General features: G+C 42.8%; 1 protein-coding gene across 1 annotated transcript; it reads right to left on the bottom strand.

The window, feature by feature from the left end:
• Window positions 1-7516: 7516 nt before the first annotated feature.
• Window positions 7517-24097, bottom strand: LOC112542864 (vomeronasal type-2 receptor 26-like). Its single transcript, XM_088142481.1, has 6 exons — window positions 24009-24097; window positions 22272-22560; window positions 20812-21657; window positions 19078-19305; window positions 18262-18388; window positions 7517-8418 (listed from the first exon to the last, which is right to left on the bottom strand). The coding sequence occupies exons 1-6, from the start codon at window positions 24095-24097 to the stop codon at window positions 7517-7519; spliced, it is 2481 nt and encodes an 826-aa protein (XP_087998607.1).
• Between the last annotated feature and the right edge of the window lie 214 nt (window positions 24098-24311).

Below are 24311 nucleotides of genomic sequence, written 5' to 3' on the forward strand. Positions count from 1 at the left end.
TATTGTCACAATATGCTACATGAATGTGGTGGGAGATGTTTGGCAAAGTTGTTTGTCCATCTATGGTATAAGCTTTTTTAACAAAGCCCCACCATGCTTGAAGAAGGAGAACATGTTCATTTGTTTTTTTTGTCCTTTCTCCTAAACCTTCACAAATTGCTTCCTTACATTATAGTCCTTCAAATATAATGTAGTACCTTTAAAATAAAAGGAAATGCCCACATTAGAAGCAGGGGTCATTTCCCTCACTTTGAGGGAGGCAGGCTTTCAATGTAGGAGAACTCCAGCTTGAAATTGATGTCCCTGAATTATTTACTTATTAGTATGTATATATGTTTTATTATTTTCTCTCACACTTTATGCGGTGGAACTCAAGACAGCATACATGTATCTTCCCATTTCTCCCCAGAACGAGAAATCCCAGTCATCTTTGTTTTAACTACCTTCTTTAAAAATATTGCACCTGGCTGGATTCATACTGCACAGTTGATCACTGACACCTTAAAAACAAGCATCGTTCCAAATGTTAAGCCAGGGGAGGGGGGGAAGAGACTAATTAGCTTAGTGTTTTCAGTTCACCATCTGTTGTATTGAATGAATTATAGTTATGCCTAGCAACGTAAGCCAGCTGCATAATTTTGTGTCAGTCACTCTCTCTCAACCTTAGGAAAAAGGTGCTGACAAGCTACTTTTGAAAATCTTGCCTACGGGGCTTGTGCTTGTAGTTACCAGAAATAAGGATTGACCTGATGGACTATAATAACCATTCAAGGGAAACCTTGACTAGTTTTCACATATTTAAGACTGATGCATCAAAGAAGAAAGGGCAGAAATATAATCAGGAAGGACTTAAGAATGTAGGATTCTTTGTTAGAACTTTAATGATAATTTTGCCCTTTGGAATGCATAGAATTTAAGCTGGTTTAATATTGAATAAAAGAAAAAATATTGTAAGGAATCACCAGTATGAGCTTGACTTCAAAACATAAGTTTGAGCAAATTTAAGGAGCCTTAAATTTCTGTTCTTCATAAAAAAATTCATCAATCAATCTTACTCAGGAAAAGCATGAAGAGTACCAGTAAAAATAACTTATATGTTTTAACCTTAAACAAATAAGTCCATTTTACATTTTGACATACAGTGTAACATTTTTTAATAAATAAAACATAAAAGATTTATCCCATATGCAATAATAACACACACACACACACACACACACACACACTAAACTAAATCAAATAGGTCCCTTTTACATTCTAACCTCTAACTTTCTGTAACAACACATAGAACATTAATATATATATATATATATATATATATATATAGTCTGTAAATCCTCATCTTACCATCCTGGAAGGAAGAAAAGCAAGGAAGCAAGGGAAGGGAAGGGAAGGAAAGGGAAGGGAAGAGAAGAGAAGAGAAGAGAAGAGAAGAGAAGAGAAGAGAAGAGAAGAGAAGAGAAGAGAAGAGAAGAGAAGAGAAGAAAAAAGAAAAAAAACATTCTAATAGTACAACTCAAAATCACAACTTATACAATTTAATCCTGATCAAATATGTCTACTTTAAACTGCTTTTTCTTCTTCTTTTGGCTGTTAAGGGATGAGAAATGGGAAGAAGTCTTCTTTTTTTTCCTGGTAATATTAGAGAAGGTATTAAATTATTGCAAATATTTATATTTGTCTGGAGAGAGGGAGAATCACTTTTTATATATCTTTCTCTTTTCTCTTTTCTCTTCTGTCTTTAATCATCTCTCTTCTCTCTTTTTTCTTTTTTTCTTTTTTTGTATTGCTTGTATATCTTTTTACTTCTGTATTAGCTTTAATAAAAATATTATTTTAAAAAAAACCTGTTTGTGATAATAATGACCTGCATGAGAACATTACTGGCTATCAGGGAATCATCACGTTCTAACTCTTCATATACTTTACAACATCTTTAACCTATTCCATATTGCTAATCATTGTGGTAAGTTCTAAAATATGTATTACTGATTGTAATAAGTTGACATGGTTTTAGGTGTTTCATGGGGGGGGAAAAGACATTTAAATCTATCCATGTCTGCAAAACTCAGGAAACTGTAGACTAGATATTAAATTCCTGTGAGTTCCCTTAAGCTCCCACCTGTGGAACTTTGTAGATGTCCAAAATATGTGCCATCATGAAAGAAATTCCAGAATAAAGTGCTCCAATGACTGAAATGAGCTTGTTCTGGATGTCACACTTATAATTGGGGATGAATTTCTTCTGACTGGAGAAAAGTTCCATTATGGCATATCTTGTGTATCTCTCAGCATAGTTATCATAGATTCTGAAGCCCAAAGTGATGTTGGGTAACACCTGAGGGGTTTCATTGATCTCCTTCACAGCAAATATCAAAACCAAGATATGTTGATAGTTCTTGGTAAGAATACTGCAATCACAATGAGTTATTGTATCAAAGGAAATTCTGCATTTAAGAAAGTCAGTTGTAATATATTTAGGCTTCAATAAAGAAAGGAACATTCACTGTGCCATGTTATATCACTCCATCAATACTATTTCAGAATTTTATTTATAGATTCTTTAGATGATTTTATGTGAGGGCTATTTTGGATAGACAAAAGTTTAATATTTAATAGAACTATCACTGGCTTTCCTTACAACTGTTGCCCCTTCTTAGAAGATTGCTCCTATTTGGTGGACTAAAAGCAAGGTGCCTTGTGGTACTTTAAAAATAACTTTTAAATGGTTAATGCTCTGAGTAATTCTTTAATGGGATGCCCACACACAAGCACATTATCCTAGTCTCATGTGGCTTTGACACAACTCATAAACTCCTTTTTATCATATAACTAGTTTAAAGATATTTTCTGATAACTTTGTAACTGGTCAATTTCTTTTAGTTTTAAATATAGGTTAGTGAGCTATTACTTTAATTGCTCCCTCCAAGATCATATGCAGCGAATGATGCATAATGTCACTTTTATTTTATGTGCATGAATTTCAATATTAATTACTTTCAACAATAGTGTTAAATAAGTATAATCAGCTGTATGAGCAATCCCACACAGAGACACACATGCATAAAGATATTTAAAAAGGAAGGAAGGGGGAAGAGAGAGAAGAATTCTCACAGAAATTCATCATTAAATGAATGGTGGGGATCTTCACCAAAGGTAGGAGGAGTTGTAGGAATGGTGATAAGAGATGTGATACCACCAACCATAAAGTCGCTGCCTTGAAAATAATTGTACACAATGGGAATCGGATCATCTCTGTTACATTCTGCCATTTCAGTCATACATACTGTCTGTGGCAAGAACAGGATTGGAAGCAACAGTCGTGCCATTGTTGTCAGCTCCCAGTTATCTATGGACAATCCAGTTTCCAACTTATTCTGAAATTTCTCCACTGTTTTCTAATTTAAGCATCCACTGATTTCTTTGAGTGAACTCATTGTGCACTGAGGCTGTAAATACTTGTGCATTCTGTCATGTCTAGATCTTCAGATTTGGTGATGTTTAGCAAGCTTAGAGAAATAGAATTAATTACAGTGCTTTGAGTAATTACAGGTTGGAGACAATCTCTATATTTAAATTCCATTTTCTCTGTTAACACTAAATACACTTTTCTCACCCAATAATGGGTCAAGGCACATGTGTATTTAGAAGGACCCCAACTGACAGAAAAACATCCATTAATCATATTAAGAAAATATAATGTGATAGAAAGGAGGGATCAGGAATCTACACAAACACAAACACACACACACATACACAGACATGCATTAAAGAGCACCTGTAGATGTACCATTTTAGCACTAATCTCTAAGGCACATTCTAGGAGGTGTTCAGAGAGTGTTTAACTGGGATATACAGATAGTATCCTCTTCTCCAATTCATCAGTATCTGGTATATATTAATTATCAAAATTTGATAGATGAAATCACAATCAATATGTAGTTCAGTTCTTTAGAAATAGAATTGACCTATGTTGTGGATTAAATTTTTGCAGGTAAATCTGGAACCTAATAGTATTAGTTGTAAATATCATAGTTTATATATGGCTGGTCACTCCAAGGAGGATAGAATAGCAAATATACTTCTTTCCCAAACAACAGCCATCCATAATGATGGCTTGAACACTTAACACTTCAAAGTGGAAAATATCCCTCACTAAAACAGAGACCAGCAATAATGATCAAAGCAATGTTGCCAAAGGATCTCACTCTGGGTCATAATAAGAACAGAGCATTCTTTATTCTAATAATTCCATGTGGTCCATTACGTGGCAGTGAAGTGATACATCATCTCAATCATGTCTGTTCTGTGAGCCATACGGACTAATTTGGTCTACTCTACCAGCAACAGTCTTAGAGCTGAACACCTGAATTGTGCTTTCAAACCTTTTTGCCTTTGCATGTGATTTAGGAGGAAAAATATGTGAAGGAAATTTCTGAGAATAAAGCCTAGAGTTCAATAAAGAGTTATATTAGAAGAGACATGTAGTTTCCTTTTGGCAAAGTTTTGGCTGCCATTTGGTCCATGCATAATTAGTTCAAGGATATGCAGATCTACTGATTCTACCAACATGGACTTCACTGAAACAAAATAGAGTGTTGTACTATAGGGTTGCTCAATGCTTTGATGGGGTGTTTCTGTGCAAAGTAGCTTTCATTGATTCACCCCCATCCAACCACTTTCACAAATGTGAGTGAAAATTCTGCTTTGTAGCAGCCAATCAAATCCAGAGCATTTGAACAGTAGTTTTTCAAGGGGCTTCACAGACTTTGTATTTTCTCTGCTATTTTTGAGACCATTATAGATTATTTATAAGGATGCAACTACAGCTTCACATAGGGCAAATGCTACAGGGAATTGATCTTTCTGGCATTTATGTACATGAGTACCCAGCTAATGAGTTTTACTACCTCATTTAGTTCTCAGACTCTGTAATCTGTGTTTGGTGATAAGGTGAACACTGCTCTGACTTTCATTGTTTTCAACTCTCAACTTCTTGACCAGTAACAAAACTGAACTTTGATCTCTCTTTTGCTAACTGGTTGTTACAATTCTGTGCTATTCCTGCCAATTTATCTGCTGGGATCTCTAGAGGACTACTGAGATGGCCTTGAAGAAAATATATTTCAACCATTACTGGTAACTTAACACCTTCTCTCATATTACAGAAAAAAAGTCCTCTTCATCCCCTTTCTCATTCCTAAACAATAATCAAATTATGAAAGAAAAAAATCAACAATCTAATCAGCAAAAGCATTAAGAGTGCCAGTGATAATAAACTATGAATTTTAAGCTTAAACAAATAGGTCTATTTTACATTTAACTTCTACATTTTTTGTAAAAAGTAAAACGTAAAATATTTCTCCCCTTAATTATACAAAAGACTAATAATGATAACATATTATTTTAAAATAAACCAAATAAACCAAATTTTACAGGTATAAAATCATCGTTTTACAGTCCTGGTCAGAAAAAAAAATCAGTATTAACAATCCAAAATCAAAACTTGTACAATTTAACCCTGACCTGATAAATCCACTTTGAATTTCTTTGTCTTCTTTTTGAAAGGCTCAGTCTTCAATCTTTTCTCCAAATAAAGCCCCAGATAATAATCTTTTATCATTCTCTCCTTGTCTGTTTTCAGAAAAGGTTTCAGAGATTTGGTGTTTCCCTTCTGTGGGTCCAAAACAGAATAACTCGCAAAATAATTCTTCTGCTCCACTACAGCTTCTTTCTCCATAACATTGTCATAATCAAGCAACTTTGAGTCCATCTTCAGATGCACAGCATCTTTTTTTCATATCTTCCATGTCTCTCTTATAATCTGGCATTTCTTTAAAGTCAATTTTAAAGTCTTTATTCAAATTGTCATCAACTTCTATTTTATCCAATAAAATATTGTCTCCTTCTACAACAACTATTAGTTTTAATTTTAGAAATAATTCCTGGACACACTGATTCTAAACATCTAAAAATTCTTCTTTGAAGGAAGGATATTACTCCATTGTATTAAAAGATAACTTTTCATTTAATTGGTCTCTGATTCCCTCTGGTTAACTTTCAAAGCTCAGTCTTATCTTGTGTTTATTTTCAGAATCAAAACTTTCCCAGGACAGATTTTCTTGCAGTTAAATGCAAAATCACTTACTGTATTTTCTTAGACATTTAAAATGAACCTTTAAAAAACTGTTCCAAATCCATCTAGCCTTTTCACTGCCCCCAATCAGTATTCTTCATTCCCTTTCACTATTTCCAAAAATTAAAATATTTATTTTTGATCTTTAAACTTAACCTTCCTTCTCCCAGGATAAAAGGAAATTCTTCTGAGGTACAGCAACTTGCCTTTCAGGAAGTTTTTAATTCCCAAGTAAATCATGATTATGCAGTTTCCAATGTTAATTAAAAGAGGAAGTGAAAACAAATCTAGCATCCTTTTGAAGCTTCAGCTCAATGTTTCCCTCAACTCCCAGAGCTCTCCACCCATGGGGGAGTGCTAGACTGAATCTCTTCACAGGGAGCCTCTCTACAGAGTACCTGTGGGTGATCCTGTCATGTCCTTCATCCGGAGATGATTCTGAAGATCCAGTCAAACTGCCAGTTCCTCTAAATACCGCTCCACAAAAATGGAGTCATATTCAACCAGCCATTTCTCCTTTGGAAGTCCAGCTAATATTTCTTTATAATCTTTCAGTGGATAGAATGATGACCCAAATAGTAATAGTCTATACTAAATTTGACAGTGACTTATCTATTTATTTAATCAGTGATGTCATCAGGTCATGACTCTAACCAGATATTATGTACATAACCCTTCCTCCCCACATGATGGAGATATCACAAGGTTATGACCCTAACTGGATAGGACATGCATACCCCCCTCCCAGGATATGCATACCCCCTCCTCCTCACGTGCTGCAGTACTCACAAGATCATGCACCTTGCCAGATATGCAATATTCAGCTTAATTGCCTCAAGCAGTAGATGACAGCAGCTCTAGAAGGTGCAGTTAGTTAACCATACCTAGCCCTAATCCCATTCATATAATTAATAGGACCCTAGGCTCTGAAGCATGCTTTCAACATTGCTCAGGAACTCATCAGCATTTAAATTTTACCTATGTCTCCTAATAGAAAAGAGAGGTTAAAAAAAAATCTTCCTTTTTAATGGCTTGTCATAGTTATTCTTGAATCTTGTGGTTGTTTGAATTGAATTTCAAATCTAGAACCATTTTATAAATCAAATTGGATTGCTTTCAAAACTCAACTTGCAAAATCAATAGAATAGCACTCTCTTCAAACAAAACTCTGAATAGCTCGAAGACTCCTAGTACATGTATTCTAAGGTAGAAAGTTTCCAAGAATTTTCTATTCAGTAAGTACCTCACTAAAGATAAAATATGAATGATTAAAAATGGAAAATTTAAAGAAAGGATACTAAAAGTGAGAAATTTTGGAAACTCTGTGTGTGTGTGTGTGTGTGAGAGAGAGAGAGAGAGAGAGAGAGAAAGAGAGTATTATTAATATTTTTTCTTTATTAGTTGTTCCCTGTTGTTTAGCTCTGGCCTAACAAGGATTACGTAACATTTGGGGAAATATATGCAACCCAGCAACCCAGCACTAGAGGCCAAAATGGAGAAAACCTCCACAGCCACCATGTATTTGCCTTTGGTGCTTAGATAGGATGGAACAAAGGAGAGCCACACACTGCAGAAGATCAGCATGCTGAATGTGAGACATTTGGCCTCACTGAAACTGCTGGGGAGCTTCCTGGAGAAAAAAGCTACTGTGAAACTGGCAACCGCCAGAAGACCCATGTAGCCCAGAACACAGTAGAACATAGTAGCTGAGCCTTCATTGCACTGCAGGATGATTTCCTCAATTTCTGAATGCGTGTCAATATCAGGAAATGGCGGGAATGTGAAAAGCCATACCGTGCAGATGCCTGCTTGAATCAGGGAACAAGAAAGAACAATGGAGGTGGCCAGTCCTCTTCCCACCCATTTCCTCATCCTGGATCCTGGCCTGGTGGCCATGAAAGCCAGAACCACAGTGATGGTTTTTGCCAGCACAGAAGACACAGCCACGGAGAATATGATGCCAAAGCTAATTTGTCGGAGGAGACATACTATATTGCCAGGTGCAATGAGGAACTGCAGTGAGCAAAGGAAGCAGAGGAGGAGGGAGAGAAGTAGAACATAGGTGAGATTTCGGTTATTGGCTTTGACGATGGGCGTATGGTGATGCTTCAAAAATGTGGCCAGCACCACAATTGTGCAGAGAGAAAAGAAAAGTGCCAGAATGACTAGGCTTATTCCCATTGGTTCTTTATAGGACAAGAAAGATATTTTCTTGGGAAGACATGAATCTTGGTCCTTATCTGGATATTGATCTTCTGGGCATTCAGAACAGTCATCCATATCTGTAAGGATTTTTTTAAACAAAAACTGTTGTTGATCAATTATAATTCCATTATACTTCTTATTGCATATGATTTTTCAGTGCCTTGCTCCTGGATCCATGGCTGGAGCCAATATTTTCAGCTCGTATTCATCCATTATTATTGCTGTCTTCCAAGAATTGGGATACAATCACTTTGCTCAATAAATGAAAAGAAGGAGACTAATAAGGCACCCACCAGCTAAATTTCATTTTAATTATTTGAGATAAAACATAATTAATAGCAAAGATTTTCAACCTTCAAAGACTCTCTTAATTAGAGTTTCTGATTAGGAGACTAGAGGTCAGTGTTCACTTTATCTCCATCTATGTTGTTTCTATTCAAATTCTTATTGGAGTCTTCATACAACACACTAAAATATATCATCCATGCATGAAGAAGAATTTGATTGGACAGACTGGTCTTTTAGTGTCCTATACTTCTATAGGTAATTATATGCCAAACACTTAATATGTAATCTCCAAGCCTGGATGGAAATGGACATATAATTGGTGTTGGACAAGCAGGATCCAGAGAGGATTGATCAATTGTAGATAAAATTCTTATATTACAATGTCTCAGAGAGAGACATATGTAAAAAATGACTTCTTCTTTGTACATGGCTTTCCTAGGTTTTATTTTTGTTTTTGATTCATTATCTAGAATATTTTGGAGGAGGGAAATTCTCAGTTACATCTATTGAGAGGCACAAATACCACTTGTGATTGGCACTTGTGTTCTAAAACTTCCTGAAGAGTGAGATGCAGTCCCAATGGCCTCTTCTCTGACCTGATACATGTAAAGGGAAAGGTCCACCAAGTATGTATTCCCATTCAGCTCTGTATAGCCTCTATATTAATAGCAGGAACTTTAAAAAAAAATCAACTTTCCATGCTTCTAAAATTGCAGGTTATATGATCCCAATCCTTCTTTATGTGTATGGTGCCCTTCATCTCAAGAAAAAAGCATTAACTTAATACTTCAGAACAGGAAACGAAATAAGCTGTTACTTAAGTTTCAAAAACCAGTTTGGTCTAGTGGTTAATGCACCAGGCTAGAAACCAGGAGACTGTGAGTTCTAGTCCTACCTTAGGCACAAAAGCCAGCATGGTCACTTTGGGCCAGTCACTCACTCTCAGCCCAACTCACCTCGCAGAGTTGTTGTGGGGAAAATAGGAGGAAGAAGGAGTATTAGGCATGTTCACTGCCTTGAGTTATTTATAAAAATAATAAAGGTGGGATAAAAAAGCAACAAAATTCTAGCTTTCATAAAAAAAGAGAATCATCAGGGTTGCATAGGATAGAAGAGCCTTATTGTTCTATATATCTTAGGGTTGTTGTTGTTTTTTTAATCTAAAGGTGTCTGGAATGCCAGTTGGCCTCAGGATGTTTGACTACCACCAAGTTTTTGTTTCCCTTCCCTTCCCTTCCCTTCCCTTCCCTTCCCTTCCCTTCCCTTCCCTTCACAAAAGAAGGGGAATTACAAAAGGAGGCAGCACCACAATCCTTTGAGACTAAAGCCCTGGTTAAAATCCTGTATGCTGCTCTAGTGAGAATCTTTGCTAACAAGGACCCATTAGATCCAGTGCAAAGCGATTTTTTGAGGTTCATATTAGCTGCTCCTCAGGGTAGCTGCTCAGATTGGAGAAGGGACTGCTGAAACTAAGCTACAGGCTTGGAGATCGATGATTAATTACTGAGGGAAGGTGCAGTTTTCCCAACAGTTTTGTTGCCTTTAGATTTTCTAGGCAATTGTTCTTTTACCTGAAAAACTACTCTAAAAGAAAATCTGTCTTCATGCGACTTTGAGAATTCATATGACCATTTTAAATATATATGGGATATGAACAGACCAAGTAAACTTTCTCTCAATTAAATGATATGGAGCACCAGATTGAAATCAACAAACTGCCACAGGGCATTAGAACATGGGTTGTAAAGCAGACATTCTAACTTGCAAAGTAGATGAATATTCTTAGGGTGAGGAAATCATTCATTCAGGGCCAGACACAAAATCTTGCCCTCTGCATTTTTGCATAATAAGTACTCTAAAATCTTACTAGCCAAGTGTACCAGTTTGTGTACATCCAGGGAAATTAAAAAAAAAAAAAACATCTACTACTGTTTGGTAATTTTTACAGAAATGTTTGGAATCTCTGCTAGGCCACTACCCAGTACAAATTAATAAAATATTATGTGTGTCAGGTTCGGTCAGCACGAGGTTTCAGGGAAGCACGGGGCTGCAGGGAAGCTCGCAACCAGACCACGCGGAATCCACCGGCGGTAGCTAGCGGGGAAAAGAGGAACCGAAAGCGCCGCTAATTAACGAGCCACCTGCGGCCAGCTAAACAGGAAAACCGCAGCGGAAGCTTTTAATTACGAACTGATAACGGCGCGAGCAAGCAAGGAACGGGGCCGCAGGGCAGCGAAACAAGATCGCAACGCAGCACAGAACCCGCGGGTCTGCACGTAGCAGGGAGGGGCCAACCCAGCCGGAGGGGGACTGGCAATCAAGGACAATGGACTCTGACCGACCCTGCCATCATGAACGATCAGGGGGGACATTGGGGGCCTAATAGCCCACAGCCGCAACGCGATCACGAGGCGGGAAAAAGCGCGGGAAGGGGGAATATAACAAGTGATGCAATTGTACCAAGCCAGTCCTGGCTTTGCTTGTGACTACTACGTTACGCATGAGTAAACCTTCTTTGTGAACCACACGTGTCACGAGAGTTTCTCTGTCGAACGGGGCAAATCTCACATAAAGCCAGGACTCACCGTCAGCGCTACCCGGTACCACCGAGGAGCGTTTTCTTTCTCAATACAGGCATGACCAGCGACGAGGAATCCGTGGGTCAGCTGGAGCGCGAGGGATCCAGGCTCGCGGAAGGGCGGTCGGAGCCGCCCGGGAGCGACGGGGCAGCGGCCAGGGCCGGGCGCACTCCATCCGAGCGGTGGTCGATGGGCGTGAATCAAGGACCAGACGATTCGGGCGTTACGATGACCCGGGGTTCGGGGTTCCGGAACCGTGAGTGGAGCGAGAAATTCGCCCGACTAGAGGAGAGAGTCGAGCGACGCCTAGACGCCATGGAGGCGATGCTCCAGACCCTACTACAGAGAGTGGGGCCACCGGCGGTGAACGAGGAGGCGAGCGACAGGGGGGGCGGTCCGACACCCCCGCCGGCACCACCCACGGCGCCCCGGTCGGAGGACCAACGGGCAGCAGACGCCCTGAGACTTCGAGGTATCACTGGGAAGTTCTCAGGGGACCCCGAACAGCTGCCGCACTTTCTGACGCACGTCAGGGGGTTCATGCAGAGGGGTGGTCACCTATTCGCTAGAGACGAGGACAGGGTATCCTACGTGGCCGAGCTGCTAGATGGCCAAGCCGCCAGCTGGGTGATCGGGCTGTACGATGCCAACGCGGCGGAACTACGGAGTTTCCCGGACTTCATGCAGGCGCTCCGGGACAGATTCGAGGACACATTGAGCGCCAAGCGGGCGGAGGACGACATCCTACAATTCAGGCAGCTGGGCAAATCGGTATCGGAATATGCCCTGGAGTTCCGGAGGTTGGCCGAGAAGCTCGCGGACTGGCCGGAGTCCCTGAAGGTGAAGTATTTTAAGAGGGGACTCAACCCAGAGATCCTGGAACGGGCACTGGGGCGGGACGACCCGGCCACAGTGAAGGATTGGATCTGGCTGGCCGGAACAGCGGAATCGGCGTGGCGGCAGATCCAACAGAGCACAAGACGACGGGACCAGACGAGGGACCGGCCGAGGGAGAGGACCCCCGAGGAGAGACGGAGCGGTCGACGGCAGTCCACCGGGAGGCGAGAGGCGACCAGAGCCCCGAATCTGTGCTTCCGATGCGGAGGCAGAGGCCACCGAGCGGCGCAGTGCCCGACGGAGCGGGAAGGCGCCCCACCACGGCCCGAAGTCAAAACACCGCGTGCGAACGGGAAAAGGACCGGTGACCGACCGCGGAAGGGGGCAGTGGCGGCGGTGGCCGAGAAAGGACGCGGGGGGTGGTCGACCCCGGAGACAGCATCCTCCGGAGAGGACTCGGAGCCGGCAGGAAACGAGGCGCGCTCGCACTGAACGGCGTCCCAGTGCGAGCAGGGGAGTCGAGGCGCGCGGACCCAATAGGAGACGAGGACTGCCCACCGTTCCGGGTGAGGATACACGTCCGGGGGGTGAGATCCGGAGGGGAGGCGCAGCTACGGGCGCTACTGGACTCGGGCTGCACCCACTGCTTGATGCACCCAGCGGTGGTCTCGGGGCTCGGGCTACAGCTGAGGCGCCTCCGGGAGCCCATTTCATTCAGCCAGTTGGATGGCACGCTGGCAGGGGGGGGGCCAGCTCAGTATTACACCGAGCCGGTCCAGATGACGATCGGGAGTCACCGGGAAGAACTGAGGTTCGTGGTGGTCCCGGTGGCCGACTACGCGGTGGTACTCGGCTTGGCGTGGCTGCGGCGGCGGAACCCACGAGTCGACTGGACGGCGGAGGCAGTGCGGTTCGGGGTCGACAGACCGGCGAGGGGCGAGAGCAGAGGGGACCGAGCCGTGGAGACGGAGGCAGCCGCAACCACCGGCGGACAAGCGGAGGGTCCGGGACACCGGGAGACGGGGCGAGAGCAGATGGGGCCCGAGACCCGGGCGGCAACAGCAACAGCAGCAGCAGCAGCGCCGGGACTCCGGAGACCCGCCACGATCCCGAGGCGAGGGGAGGCAGCGGCGACTGGCGAGGCAACCGCAAAGCGAGGGGCCGGACCCGGGGAAACCCCGACGGGCGGCGGAATCCCGAGGCAGTATCGAGACCTGGCGGCAGCGTTCGGGGAGAAGGAGTCTGACCAGCTCCCACCACACTGGCCCAGTGATTGCGCCATCGAGCTAGAGCCAGGAGCGACCCTGCCTAAGCCAAAAATGTACTCCCTGTCGAGGAGGGAGATGGGAGCCCTGCGCGAGTTCATAGACAAGAACCTAGCACGGGGATTCATCCAACCCGCGAAGTCACCATTAGCGGCCCCGGTGTTATTCCGGGAGAAGAAGGACGGCTCGCTCCGTATGTGCGTAGACTACCGGGGGCTGAACGCAATCAGCACGGAGTACAAATACCCCCTCCCCCTGATGAAGGACTTGATGTCGCATCTGTCGAAGGGGAGGGTGTTCACAAAACTGGACTTGCGCGAAGCCTACTTCAGAGTTAGGATCCGCGCAAAAGATGAGTGGAAGACGGCGTTCAACACCCCGCTCGGAAGCTACCAGTTTTCCGTGATGCCGTTCGGATTAAAAGGGGCCCCGGGGGTATTTATGCAGCTAATTAATGAGGTGCTGCACGACCTACTCTACCGGGGCGTCCTGGTCTACCTGGACGACATCCTCATCTACACCGAGACCCTGGCGGAGCACGTGAGCCTGGTGCGCACGGTGCTCCAGAGACTGCTGAAGGCACAGCTGTAAGCAAAGCTCTCGAAATGCGAGTTCCATCGAGAGCAACTAGACTACCTCGGCTACCGAATATCCAGCCGGGGAATTGAGATGGACCCGGCGAAAGTAAGGGATGTCCTGGGCTGGGAAGCGCCGCGAACCCGGAGGCAACTCCAAAGCTTCCTAGGGTTTGCGAACTTCTATCGTCAGTTCATCCCGAACTTCGCCCAAATCGCCCTTCCCCTAACCGACCTGCTAAAAACCAAGGGCACTGGGAAACCCCCAAGCCCAGCATGGCACTCGCGTGGACTGCAGAATGCCAGGGGGCGTTTGAGGAACTAAAACAGCGGTTCACCGCGGAGCCGATCCTGCGCCATCCCGACCCAGACCGGCGGTTTATAATCCAAGTGGATGCATCAGACGTGGCAACGGGAGCAGTCCTGCTCCAACCCAGCCCGGAGGGGGCCATCCACCCGTGCGCCTACGCCTCCCGCAAATTCACCGAGACGGAGAGGAGGTGGATGGTGTGGGAGAAAGAGGCGTACGCGGTCAAGTGGGCGCTGGCCACGTGGAGGCATCTACTGGAGGGGGCAACTGAACCGTTCGAGGTGTGGACGGACCATAAGAACCTCGAGGCCCTGAAGACCCCGCGTAAGCTATCCCCCAAACAGGCACGGTGGTCCCAATACTTCGGGAGGTTCAGGTTCACACTGAAACACATCCCCGGGAAGCGCAACTTCTTAGTGGATGGACTGTCTCGCATGCCCCAACACGCCAGCCTACGGGAGGAGATCGTGGACTCCGTCATCCCCGCCAGCAGGCTGGCTGCAAAGGCGGTGACCCGAAGCCAGACCAAGGGGGAGCGACGGGACGCGGCGTCTGAAGTAAGGCAAGGGTTCGCGGAGGCAGCGGAGCGGGACGGTTGGCTCAAGCAGAACCGAGAGGCGCTAACCGGCCAAGAGGGGTTGTGGTGGCACGAAGGAAAGCTGTACGTGCCCGAGGGTTGCCGACGGGAGGTCATGGAGAGAGCCCACGACAGCCGGAGCGCGGGGCACTCCACTTAATCCGGCGGCAGTTTTGGTGGCCCACGCTCCGGAAGGACGTGGAGGCGTACTCGGGGGGTTGCCCGGTGTGCGCAACAGCGAAAGGAGCCAAAGGCAAACCTAGAGGCCTACTCCAGCCGGTAGCGGAACCCGACGGCCCTTGGCAAGAGGTCGCCATGGACTTCATAGTGGAGCTCCCGGAGAGTAAGGGGAAGACCGCCATTTGGGTGGTCACGGACTTATTCTCCAAACAAGCGCACTTTGTAGCGTGCCGGCGAGTCCCCACGGCCGAGGGGCTGGCGAAACTGTTCGTGCAACATGTCTACCGACTCCACGGCGCACCTCGACGTATCGTCAGCGATCGGGGCGGCAACTTCATCGCGCGGTTCTGGCGGGAGTTCCTGAAGTGGGTGGGGACGAAACAAGCCCTATCCTCCGCGGCGCACCCGCAGACGGACGGAGCCACGGAACGCCTGAACGGGGGGCTCGAACAGTACCTGCGCTGCTACGTGGGGCACCAACAGGACGATTGGGCGGAGCTACTACCATTCGCGGAGGTGGCATACAACAACGCCGTCCACAAGAGCACCGGGTTCTCTCCGTTCAAAGTAGCCACCGGGAGAGAATTCGTCCCCATGCCGGAGCTGCCTCAGCCAGAATCCCAGATCAACTCCCTGGACGCCTGGTTCGCCCAAATCGACGAGACCCGGCGAGCGGCGCACGCGGCATTGCAAAGAGCCAAAGCCGACTACAAGAAGCACGCGGACCGCAAGAGGCTCCCCGAGGAAAAGTGGAAAGTGGGGGACCAGGTGTATCTGTCAACCAAAAACCTAAAGACGCACCAGGCATCGAAAAAACTCAGCCCGAGGTCTGTGGGGCCGTTCCCCATTTCGGAGATCATCAATCCGGTGACCGTCAGGCTGACGCTCCCGAAAAGCCTCGGGAAGATCCACCCGGTGTTCCATTGCAGCCTGCTAAAGTTGCACCAGCCGGGGAACGCCTGGCACAAGGCGGAGGGAGTACCACCACCCATCATGGTCGGGGGGGAGCAGCATTTCGAAATCAACCGGATACTGGACGCCCGGAGGCACAAGGGGCAGACCCAGCTCCTAGTGCAATGGAAACATTTCCCCAAGTCCCACAGCGAATGGGTGAGTAAAACCCACATAAGGGCGCCGGACCTAGTGCGGGACTTTTACAGTAAATACCCCGGGAAGCCGAAATAGGACCGAGGGGGGGGAGTTGTCGTCAGGGGGGCGGCATGTCAGGTTCGGTCAGCACGAGGTTTCAGGGAAGCACGGGGCTGCAGGGAAGCTCGCAACCAGACCACGCGGAATCCACCGGCGGTAGCTAGCGGGGAAAAGAGGAACCGAAAGCGCCGCTAATTAACGAGCCACCTGCGGCCAGCTAAACAGGAAAACCGCAGCGGAAGCTTTTAATTACGAACTGATAACGGCGCGAGCAAGCAAGGAACGGGGCCGCAGGGCAGCGAAACAAGATCGCAACGCAGCACAGAACCCGCGGGTCTGCACGTAGCAGGGAGGGGCCAACCCAGCCGGAGGGGGACTGGCAATCAAGGACAATGGACTCTGACTGGCCCTGCCATCATGAACGATCAGGGGGGACATTGGGGGGCCTAATAGCCCACAGCCGCAACGCGATCACGAGGCGGGAAAAAGCGCGGGAAGGGGGGAATATAACAAGTGATGCAATTGTACCAAGCCAGTCCTGGCTTTGCTTGTGACTACTACGTTACGCATGAGTAAACCTTCTTTGTGAACCACACGTGTCACGAGAGTTTCTCTGTCGAACGGGGCAAATCTCACAATGTGAACCTCCTCATTTATTTGATGTATTTAAAAGTTTTATATAGCTGCCCATCTTACGTACAATAACACTGTGTGGCTTACAAAGAATGATAAGAACAGTCTTTCCTGGGCTGCAGTCACACAGTACCCCAGAGCTTGGGGGGAAAGATGGGTCTTTTTGGAAGGAAAGGTGGGCACAGGCTGGCTGGATCTCACAGGGAAGGGGACTCCAAAGGGCAGGGATGGCAACCAAGAAAACATGCTCCCTAGGTCCCACTAGATGACAACACTTAAGAGAAGGGACCTGGAGTGCACCCACCATCTAGGACCTGGTGGAATAGGCAGAGTCCCTCAGGAAGGGGCAGTCCTGCAAGTACTGAATGTCCCATGCCATTCAGAGCTTTAAATATGAAAACCAGCACCTTGAACTCCTCCAGAAAGAAACTGGAAGCCAGTGCAGGTCACACAAAAGTAGTGGAATATGGGTAAACTATGAAGTGCCTAAAACTATGCATGTTGCTGCATTCTGGACCATTTCTGGATAGCCTTCCAGGACAGATCCAAAGAAATGAATTGAGGACCTTCTATACTTGCAGTTGGAATTTAGTGGCAACAGTTGACCATTCTGTTTTCCTTCAAGAACCTCTATTTTCACACTCCTTGTTGATTGTTAAGTGTTTTAAAATATGCATATTTCATTAATGTTTCATTAATTTATCATACAATCTTTGTTGAAGGAAAGGTGAGGGACTAGTTTATCATTCAACTACTGAAAAGTAAAGAAAGGAAATTCAAGCCTTATTAGTCCCCTAAACCAACTGTTCTGAGATATAAGTTGATCTGTTCTACTTTGTCAGTTGAATGTGAAAAGGCTGGTGTGACATAGCGAGAAGGTGAAGATTCCCAGGCTCCTCAGTTCATATGATACAAGTCAGTTTTAAATCCTTAACCCTTTGCTTGAAGTCTTCCTTTCAAGAGGGAGTGGTGTGGGCAAAATCTGCTTACAAACAAAAGACTAGACTTCAGCTTCCATGCTTAGGTGTTCATGGAACTGCCTGGTATATTCTGCAGAATCTTAAAGTTTTACAGTGGTACCTCGGTTCACGAACTTAATTCGTTCCGCGACTCTGGTCGCAACCCAAATTGGTCACGACCCGAATCAAATTTTCCCATTAGGTTCAATGTAATTATGGCTAATCTGTCCTGAACCATATGTATTTTTTTTGTAAAACCACAAAAATATGAAACAAAATTCAGTACGAAGAGAGAGAACGCTAACCTTGCTCGACGCGACTTCTGGCGTGGAGGACAGGAAGACAGGTGGGGAGGCGGTTATTGCTTGGAAGGAGAGTCCCCCTTCCTACAGGAAGCCACGACCACATGTCACGGCAGGGAAAATGGCCGCAGATCCTGTTCGTCACCCAATCCGGTGTTCGCGAAAGGAAGCAAAATTTTGTGAACGGTGCTGTTCGTGACCCGAATTGGTCATGAAGAGAAACGTTTGTGACACAAGGTACCACTGTATTTCATAATGTCTCTTACCATTCAGGCTTGACATTTTCTCTTTAGGGCATGGAAGACAATCATAGCAGCAAAATTGCTTTCCCTCCTGCTTTCTCTTGAAATTACCAGGAAGGCAGCTCTTAGTACACACAGAAATAGGTAGTGTCTGGGCCAGAAATGGGGAAAAATAAATCTATTAGCATTCTTACCAGTTATTTGCACACGGAGAAAACATGAGCATCAAAAATGATATAGCAGTTGTTTCTACAATTAAAAAATAGGCACTTTAGCCAGAAACTGATAAATTTGAACTAATAGAAGCAATAGTAGGCAACCTTTAAAATAATGCAAATCTCTCTGTAAAGTTTCCAGGTAGATAGGATTAGTGGGTGGAATCAAAACCATAACTATTACATGTAGATGCATTACTTAGCACACCATCCCCATGTTTTTTTTCCCCCAACAAACATCATGCAAAGGCACACACGTACGCATACAGAGAGAAAGAGAGAGAGTGAGATTTCAGAGGTGACAGTAGCAAGAGCCAAAAAATATTTCATTTCCATCATAGTTCCCATAGGCTGGAAGAGCTTCCCCATAGAATCCTGGCTATTGCCCTTGCTGACATTGCATAGGATTCCCTCCCCCCCACCCCCAGCCTTATACAAACACACATCCAGCAGCCCACACACAGAAAGAATACATTTATGTTTTCTTTGTATGTCAAAATCTGTAGTGAGATGGGGGTTGACACATTTGAAATATAAATAAATTAAATAAAATAAATAAATAAATAAATAAATAAATAAATAAATAAATGTCATTCAAATGCATTCACCTGCATTCAGATCTTACTTGGTTGAAAGTGCTGTGCCAGGTGATGGCTTCATCATGAATGGTGAACCTTTTACCTTCAGAAGTCCAGGGATCCAGCTTCCCAACTTTCACTCGATGGAAGGACTGGTTTGGGAATGTGACCCAGTTTATAATATCAAATCCAACTATCAGTTCCCTCTTCTGATCAAACAAAATCTCATCCCCAGCACTGTTATTAAATGAAATGCTTTTTAGAAACTGGTGCAGCTGAATATCAAAGAAGACACAAAAGTTGGTAAGAATGTCATTACTGAATAAAACTCTATGATATCTAATGCATCTCATTACAAAGATTCCTATATACCATTTTCAACAAAAATTGATTCCAAGATAGTCCACAATGCTCTCACAAGTGGTTTTAAAATTGCAAATCAAGTGAAAGAAAAAGGTGATAAAATGAACAGTTTAAAGGGCAAGATATACTTTCATGTAATATGGCCCAATTAATAAAATGATTTTGTCTGGCATGGAAATGTAACAGCACTGGTACTACTGAACATTTTTAACAAAGGAATCACGCACTTGGGGAGTGAAAATAAAACATTCCCAGTTCATCCTAGAGAGGAGAGACCCAGGCTGGATCTGCTTATAATCTGGAGGGTCACATTTCTGATATGGACAATGTTGCTTTTGATTCTGATTTTCATCTGAAATAAGAGTCTCCAAATTAGGCCTAGATTAGAGTATGCAAAGGTTACATTTAGTTTCTAAAATATACGAGGTGGCTAAAAGTTATTTTATCTTTCTCATTTTCTAATGAAATCTATATCTATCTTCACAGAAATAAGGATCTATATAAGTCGAAATGATTAAACAAACAATCTTTTGTATTTGTATACATTTGTATAAATATAAATGATATGAATATAAATGCAAGGACAGAAAAGCAACAAGATCCTGTCTTATGAGTCCTTTAACTACAAGGATGGATAAAGAGAATTAGCGTTGTACTGTCCCAAATATAGAATTAAGAAATTAGGAAATAATTTAATAGAGAATTAAAAAATAAAATACCAAGTTTCATCCAATCCTAATTAGAATTGAGAATGTGGAATAATTTCTGAAAGGGTGGATGTCTTGGCTTGAAAGGGCTCTCTGTCTTTTAAGGAAACTCTGGTGTTTCATGTCGTGTCACAGAAAATTAAAGGAAACTAAATGAAACTTGATGGGTATCATGGAAATGGCTAGTCCTTAATTTCATGATTGCATGGTTTTCATGAGGGAGGGAACAGGTTAATGTTTCAGCTTGGCATTGCTTTTTTTTTTTTTTACCAGATTTTTGAATGCCTCAAGTTTAGAATGTGTTGGAGATCCATATAACAGTTCACTATTGTTTTGGAAAAATGTCCTTTTTTATTGATTCCAGTATATTCATTCTTTTAATATGAATAGCTTTGACTGATATTTTTTGTCGTGATTGTATTATTTTACATAACTTCTGCTCTTGTCCTATAGGTACTTTCAATCCGTTTCATTAAGGTATAACAAAAAAATATGCTGGACATCACTTGAGGTCCAAAGATAGGGAAAACTTTTATTTCTGGCTCCTAAAATGTGAAGCAATTCTTAGTAAATGTTTATGTCTATGAGTTTGTATTGGCGGTTAGTGGTCTAAAAAACTTAACCCATTTATTGACTAAATGAAGTGATCTGGATGCATATATAAAGACATAGGCACTCAATAGATTTAACGGTGACAGCTCGATTCCATACCTGCCATGGCTGTTGAGTCTGAAGATCCAGTTTCCCTCTGTACAGTTTTCTTTCCTGTTTTTGTTCAATCTTCAGGGCATGGAAAGCATGTGCCACAACATACACTGCATTGTATATATTGTAGCTATGCCCAGTCATCCTCATTTCAAAAAAAGCCCCGGGAAGGTTCTCCAGTTTCTCCCTCATTGTGCAAATGCCACTATCTTTCTCATTCATCAAGGGACTGAGAAATTCACAGTCAAATGCATGCACCCACACATCTTTGATAAAGCCATCTTCTCTTGATAAGAAATGGTCCCTTTCCTGAACAAATTGCTGAAATCCTGGAACTTCATTAGAGTAAACTGAAAAGGACAGGGCACCATGGATGTCTTGAATATCCCAGCCTCTTTGGTAAAACACAGATGCAAGATCCATTTGGGAGAGCATGATCCACACCTTACCTTTAGGCTCCATAGACACTAGTTCCATTTTTGGAAGATGTAGCAGTAGCCTCAAATGCAGAAGAGTTCTTTCGTAGACAACCACTGCATTAGCTTTGCTGTTCTTTGAAAGATGATCTGTCTCTACTAGCCATTCCAGATCCTCATCAAAGCTACTGATATAAATTGGTCTTATTATTTTTAAGAAAGCAATGCAAATCCCATGACGAGGAAACATTGAAAATGTCATCCTCACAAATCTTCCACCATCATCTTCTTTTACAAGGATCCCAACCCAGGTCCACCCAAAATGCGCAAGTAGATGAAGCAGCCCTTTGTATTCATAGCTTTCATCAGGGACCATTTGATAGAAGGAAAAGGACTCAATTTGATCCTGCATCTCTGGATGTGACCCATATATGAACTACAGGAAAAAAAAAATAAGTGGAAGTTTAGAGAAGGGATGTAAATGAAGAATGATTCAAAAAAAATAAACAGTTGGTAGACTAAAATTTCCTGAAAGTAACGAAATTTATTATGGTATATATAATATTTAAAATTGTATTTTCTGTCCTTTGATAATGTATATGCACAAAGACATTTTAGCCTGTTTTTCTTTAAAAATAATCTCAGGAGGCTACTTTTTAAGGGAATTGTTTCAGCTGGAGAAAGAAAATTATGAAACATCATCAGGTGTGTCTGTTTATGAATGAAAGTTTTTCTCAGCTTCTCCCTAAGAATAAATTTAAATAAATAAATAAATCCAATTTATGAGCTCTCTTACTGATTTTGCATATGGTGAATAGTTCCACTTTTAAATAAATGTTCTTAATTCACTGAATATTTTATGATTGCACCAATGGATTTTTTTTTCCTGCAATGAATTTTTATTGGATTTGTTTATATGGTTTATTGACTATGGACTCACATGCTTTACTGACTTTATTGAAGAATGAATATCTAATATTTACAAGTTACAGAGATGTAAAAAGATCAGTGATGACTTCATAAGATCCCATAACTCATTGCACATCCTACCTGTGGAACTTTGTAGATTCCCAAGATATCTGCCATGTCAATGGAGGTTTCAGAATAAAGAGCCCCAATGACTGAGATCAGGTTGTTCTGGATGCCACACTTATAGTTTGGGATCAGTCTCTTCAGAGGTGAAAAAAGTTCCATTGTGGCATGGTAAGTCCATGTTCCATCATAGCTATCAAAAATATTGAAGCCCAAGGTGATGTTGGGCAAGACCTGAGGGTTTTCATTGATCTCCTTCACAGCAAATATCAAAGCCAAAATATGCTGATAAAACTTAGTCTGGACTCTGCAATGACAATTGCAATATAAGATACATTCTACATCTAACAGAAAATATGGCAGCAAACATATGAGCCATCAAAGCATTCTGTTCTTGAATGTAACACTTGATCTATCTTGCCAATGAAACATATTTTAAACAGCCACACAATCAAAATGTCACTCAACTAGTGGCATTGTGGACCAACACAGTTCTCAGTTCTCATGATATTGGCTTGTTTTGAGGTCTGAGTTCACATTTTCTGGCTCGTGCCGTTTTTGGGTTCTACACTAGGAATTTTTTTGTGATTCTGGTACTAAGAAAAAGATAGGCATGTTGAAATTCCATGGTCTTTCTCAGGAGGGAGAACTCTTTGGCTCATGGCATTTTCTGTCTACTCCTGGCATTTTGAGGTCAAATGGCTAAAGACTAGCTGCAGTCCTGTTGAGAAGGCCTTGAAGGGTAGATGCAGAACTAAACTATTTGTCATTTTACTCTTTGAAGCTATTGAATAATGTCATTAATCTATGTTGCTAAATATAGGGGTGGATCATCTTATAGTTATGTAAGTTAGTTATGTAACTATAAATGTATGTTTTTAAGAGCATAAATTAATCGGACACGGATTTTTTTTTTCCCCCTGTTGAAATGTGTCTGATTCTCAGAGAATGCCTGGATAACTCCCTGCAGTTTTCTTGGCAAAGTTTTTCAGAAGTGTTTTGCCATTGCCTCCTTCAAGGGCTGAAAGAAAGTGACTGGCCTGACTGGCTTTGTGCCTAATGAGGGACTGGAAGTCACAGTCTCTCAGTTTCTAACGTGATGCCTTAACCACTACAACAAACTGGCTCTCGACATGGAATTTATTTTAGGTCATTAAAATTGCCCTTTAATTTTAATAGAAATATAAATGTTTTACTGCCAAAAGTCTAAGATGCCCTTCAGTATCACTTTTTATCAGTACAGATTAAAAAATAGTAAATGTATATATACTAATGGGATGTTATATGATATAAACCAAAAAACAGGGTTTTAATATAAAAACCATTCTTAGAGCTAAGCAATTTTTTCCAGTTCTTAGCGCATCTTAAATCTTCTCTGCAGAAAAGCTGGGTGTTTTCAATTCTTTTTCTTTTTCCATGATAAAAAAAATATTGCTGGCCATTTCCTTAAACATTGCCATTCCTATACCAAATCCAATGAGTCAGTTAAGTAAGAAAGACTTCAACTATCAAACTCTTGGCTTAATCCATTTCTGTGTCAGGAATAATAAATCAAGTTAGTTTAATCCCTGCCAGAACTCCAATGAAAATGAACAAGAATGAAAAATCATGATCTGTTTGAACTGGAAAGTTTCATGATTTGTTTGAACTGAAAATTTTCAGTGTATTTCATCCCATAACTAATTCTACAGATTTTGGGATTATTAGTACAGTATACAATCTGGAATACTGAACTTCATGATATAAAAAACTTACATGGGTTCTCTTATGAATGAACGGTGGGGATTTTCATAGAAGGTAACTGGATCTTGAGGCATGAGGACAAGGGAAGTAATGGCCCCCATGATGAGGTCACCAGGTTGGAAATAATTGTGAAGAATAGGAAAAGGATCATTAACCTTGCAATTTTTCATTTCAGACTTGCACACTGTATCAGACAACAGCAGGAGCAAAACTATACAGTTCATTAGGCCAAACATATGTCCACAACAGAATTTATTGGATAATGCTTTAGAATCTCCAAGGTTACATGAGGTTGATCCATATAGACACCCACTC

The sequence above is a fragment of the Python bivittatus genome, unplaced genomic scaffold, assembly GCF_059951505.1.
Source record: "Python bivittatus isolate LINGU-HERP-01145 unplaced genomic scaffold, Pbiv_v1 ctg000440_np1212, whole genome shotgun sequence".
NCBI lineage: Eukaryota > Metazoa > Chordata > Lepidosauria > Squamata > Pythonidae > Python > Python bivittatus.

Coding starts and splice junctions, on each gene's coding strand:
- LOC112542864 (XM_088142481.1), bottom strand. CDS start 24,097: ATGGGGGCCATTACTTCCCTTGTCCTCATGCCTCAAGATCCAGTTACC. Junction 22,561..24,008: donor TCATTCATAAGAGAACCCAT/GTAAGTTTTTTA, acceptor TTGTCATTGCAG/AGTCCAGACTAAGTTTTATC. Junction 19,306..20,811: donor AGACTCAACAGCCATGGCAG/GTATGGAATCGA, acceptor TTTGATATTCAG/CTGCACCAGTTTCTAAAAAG.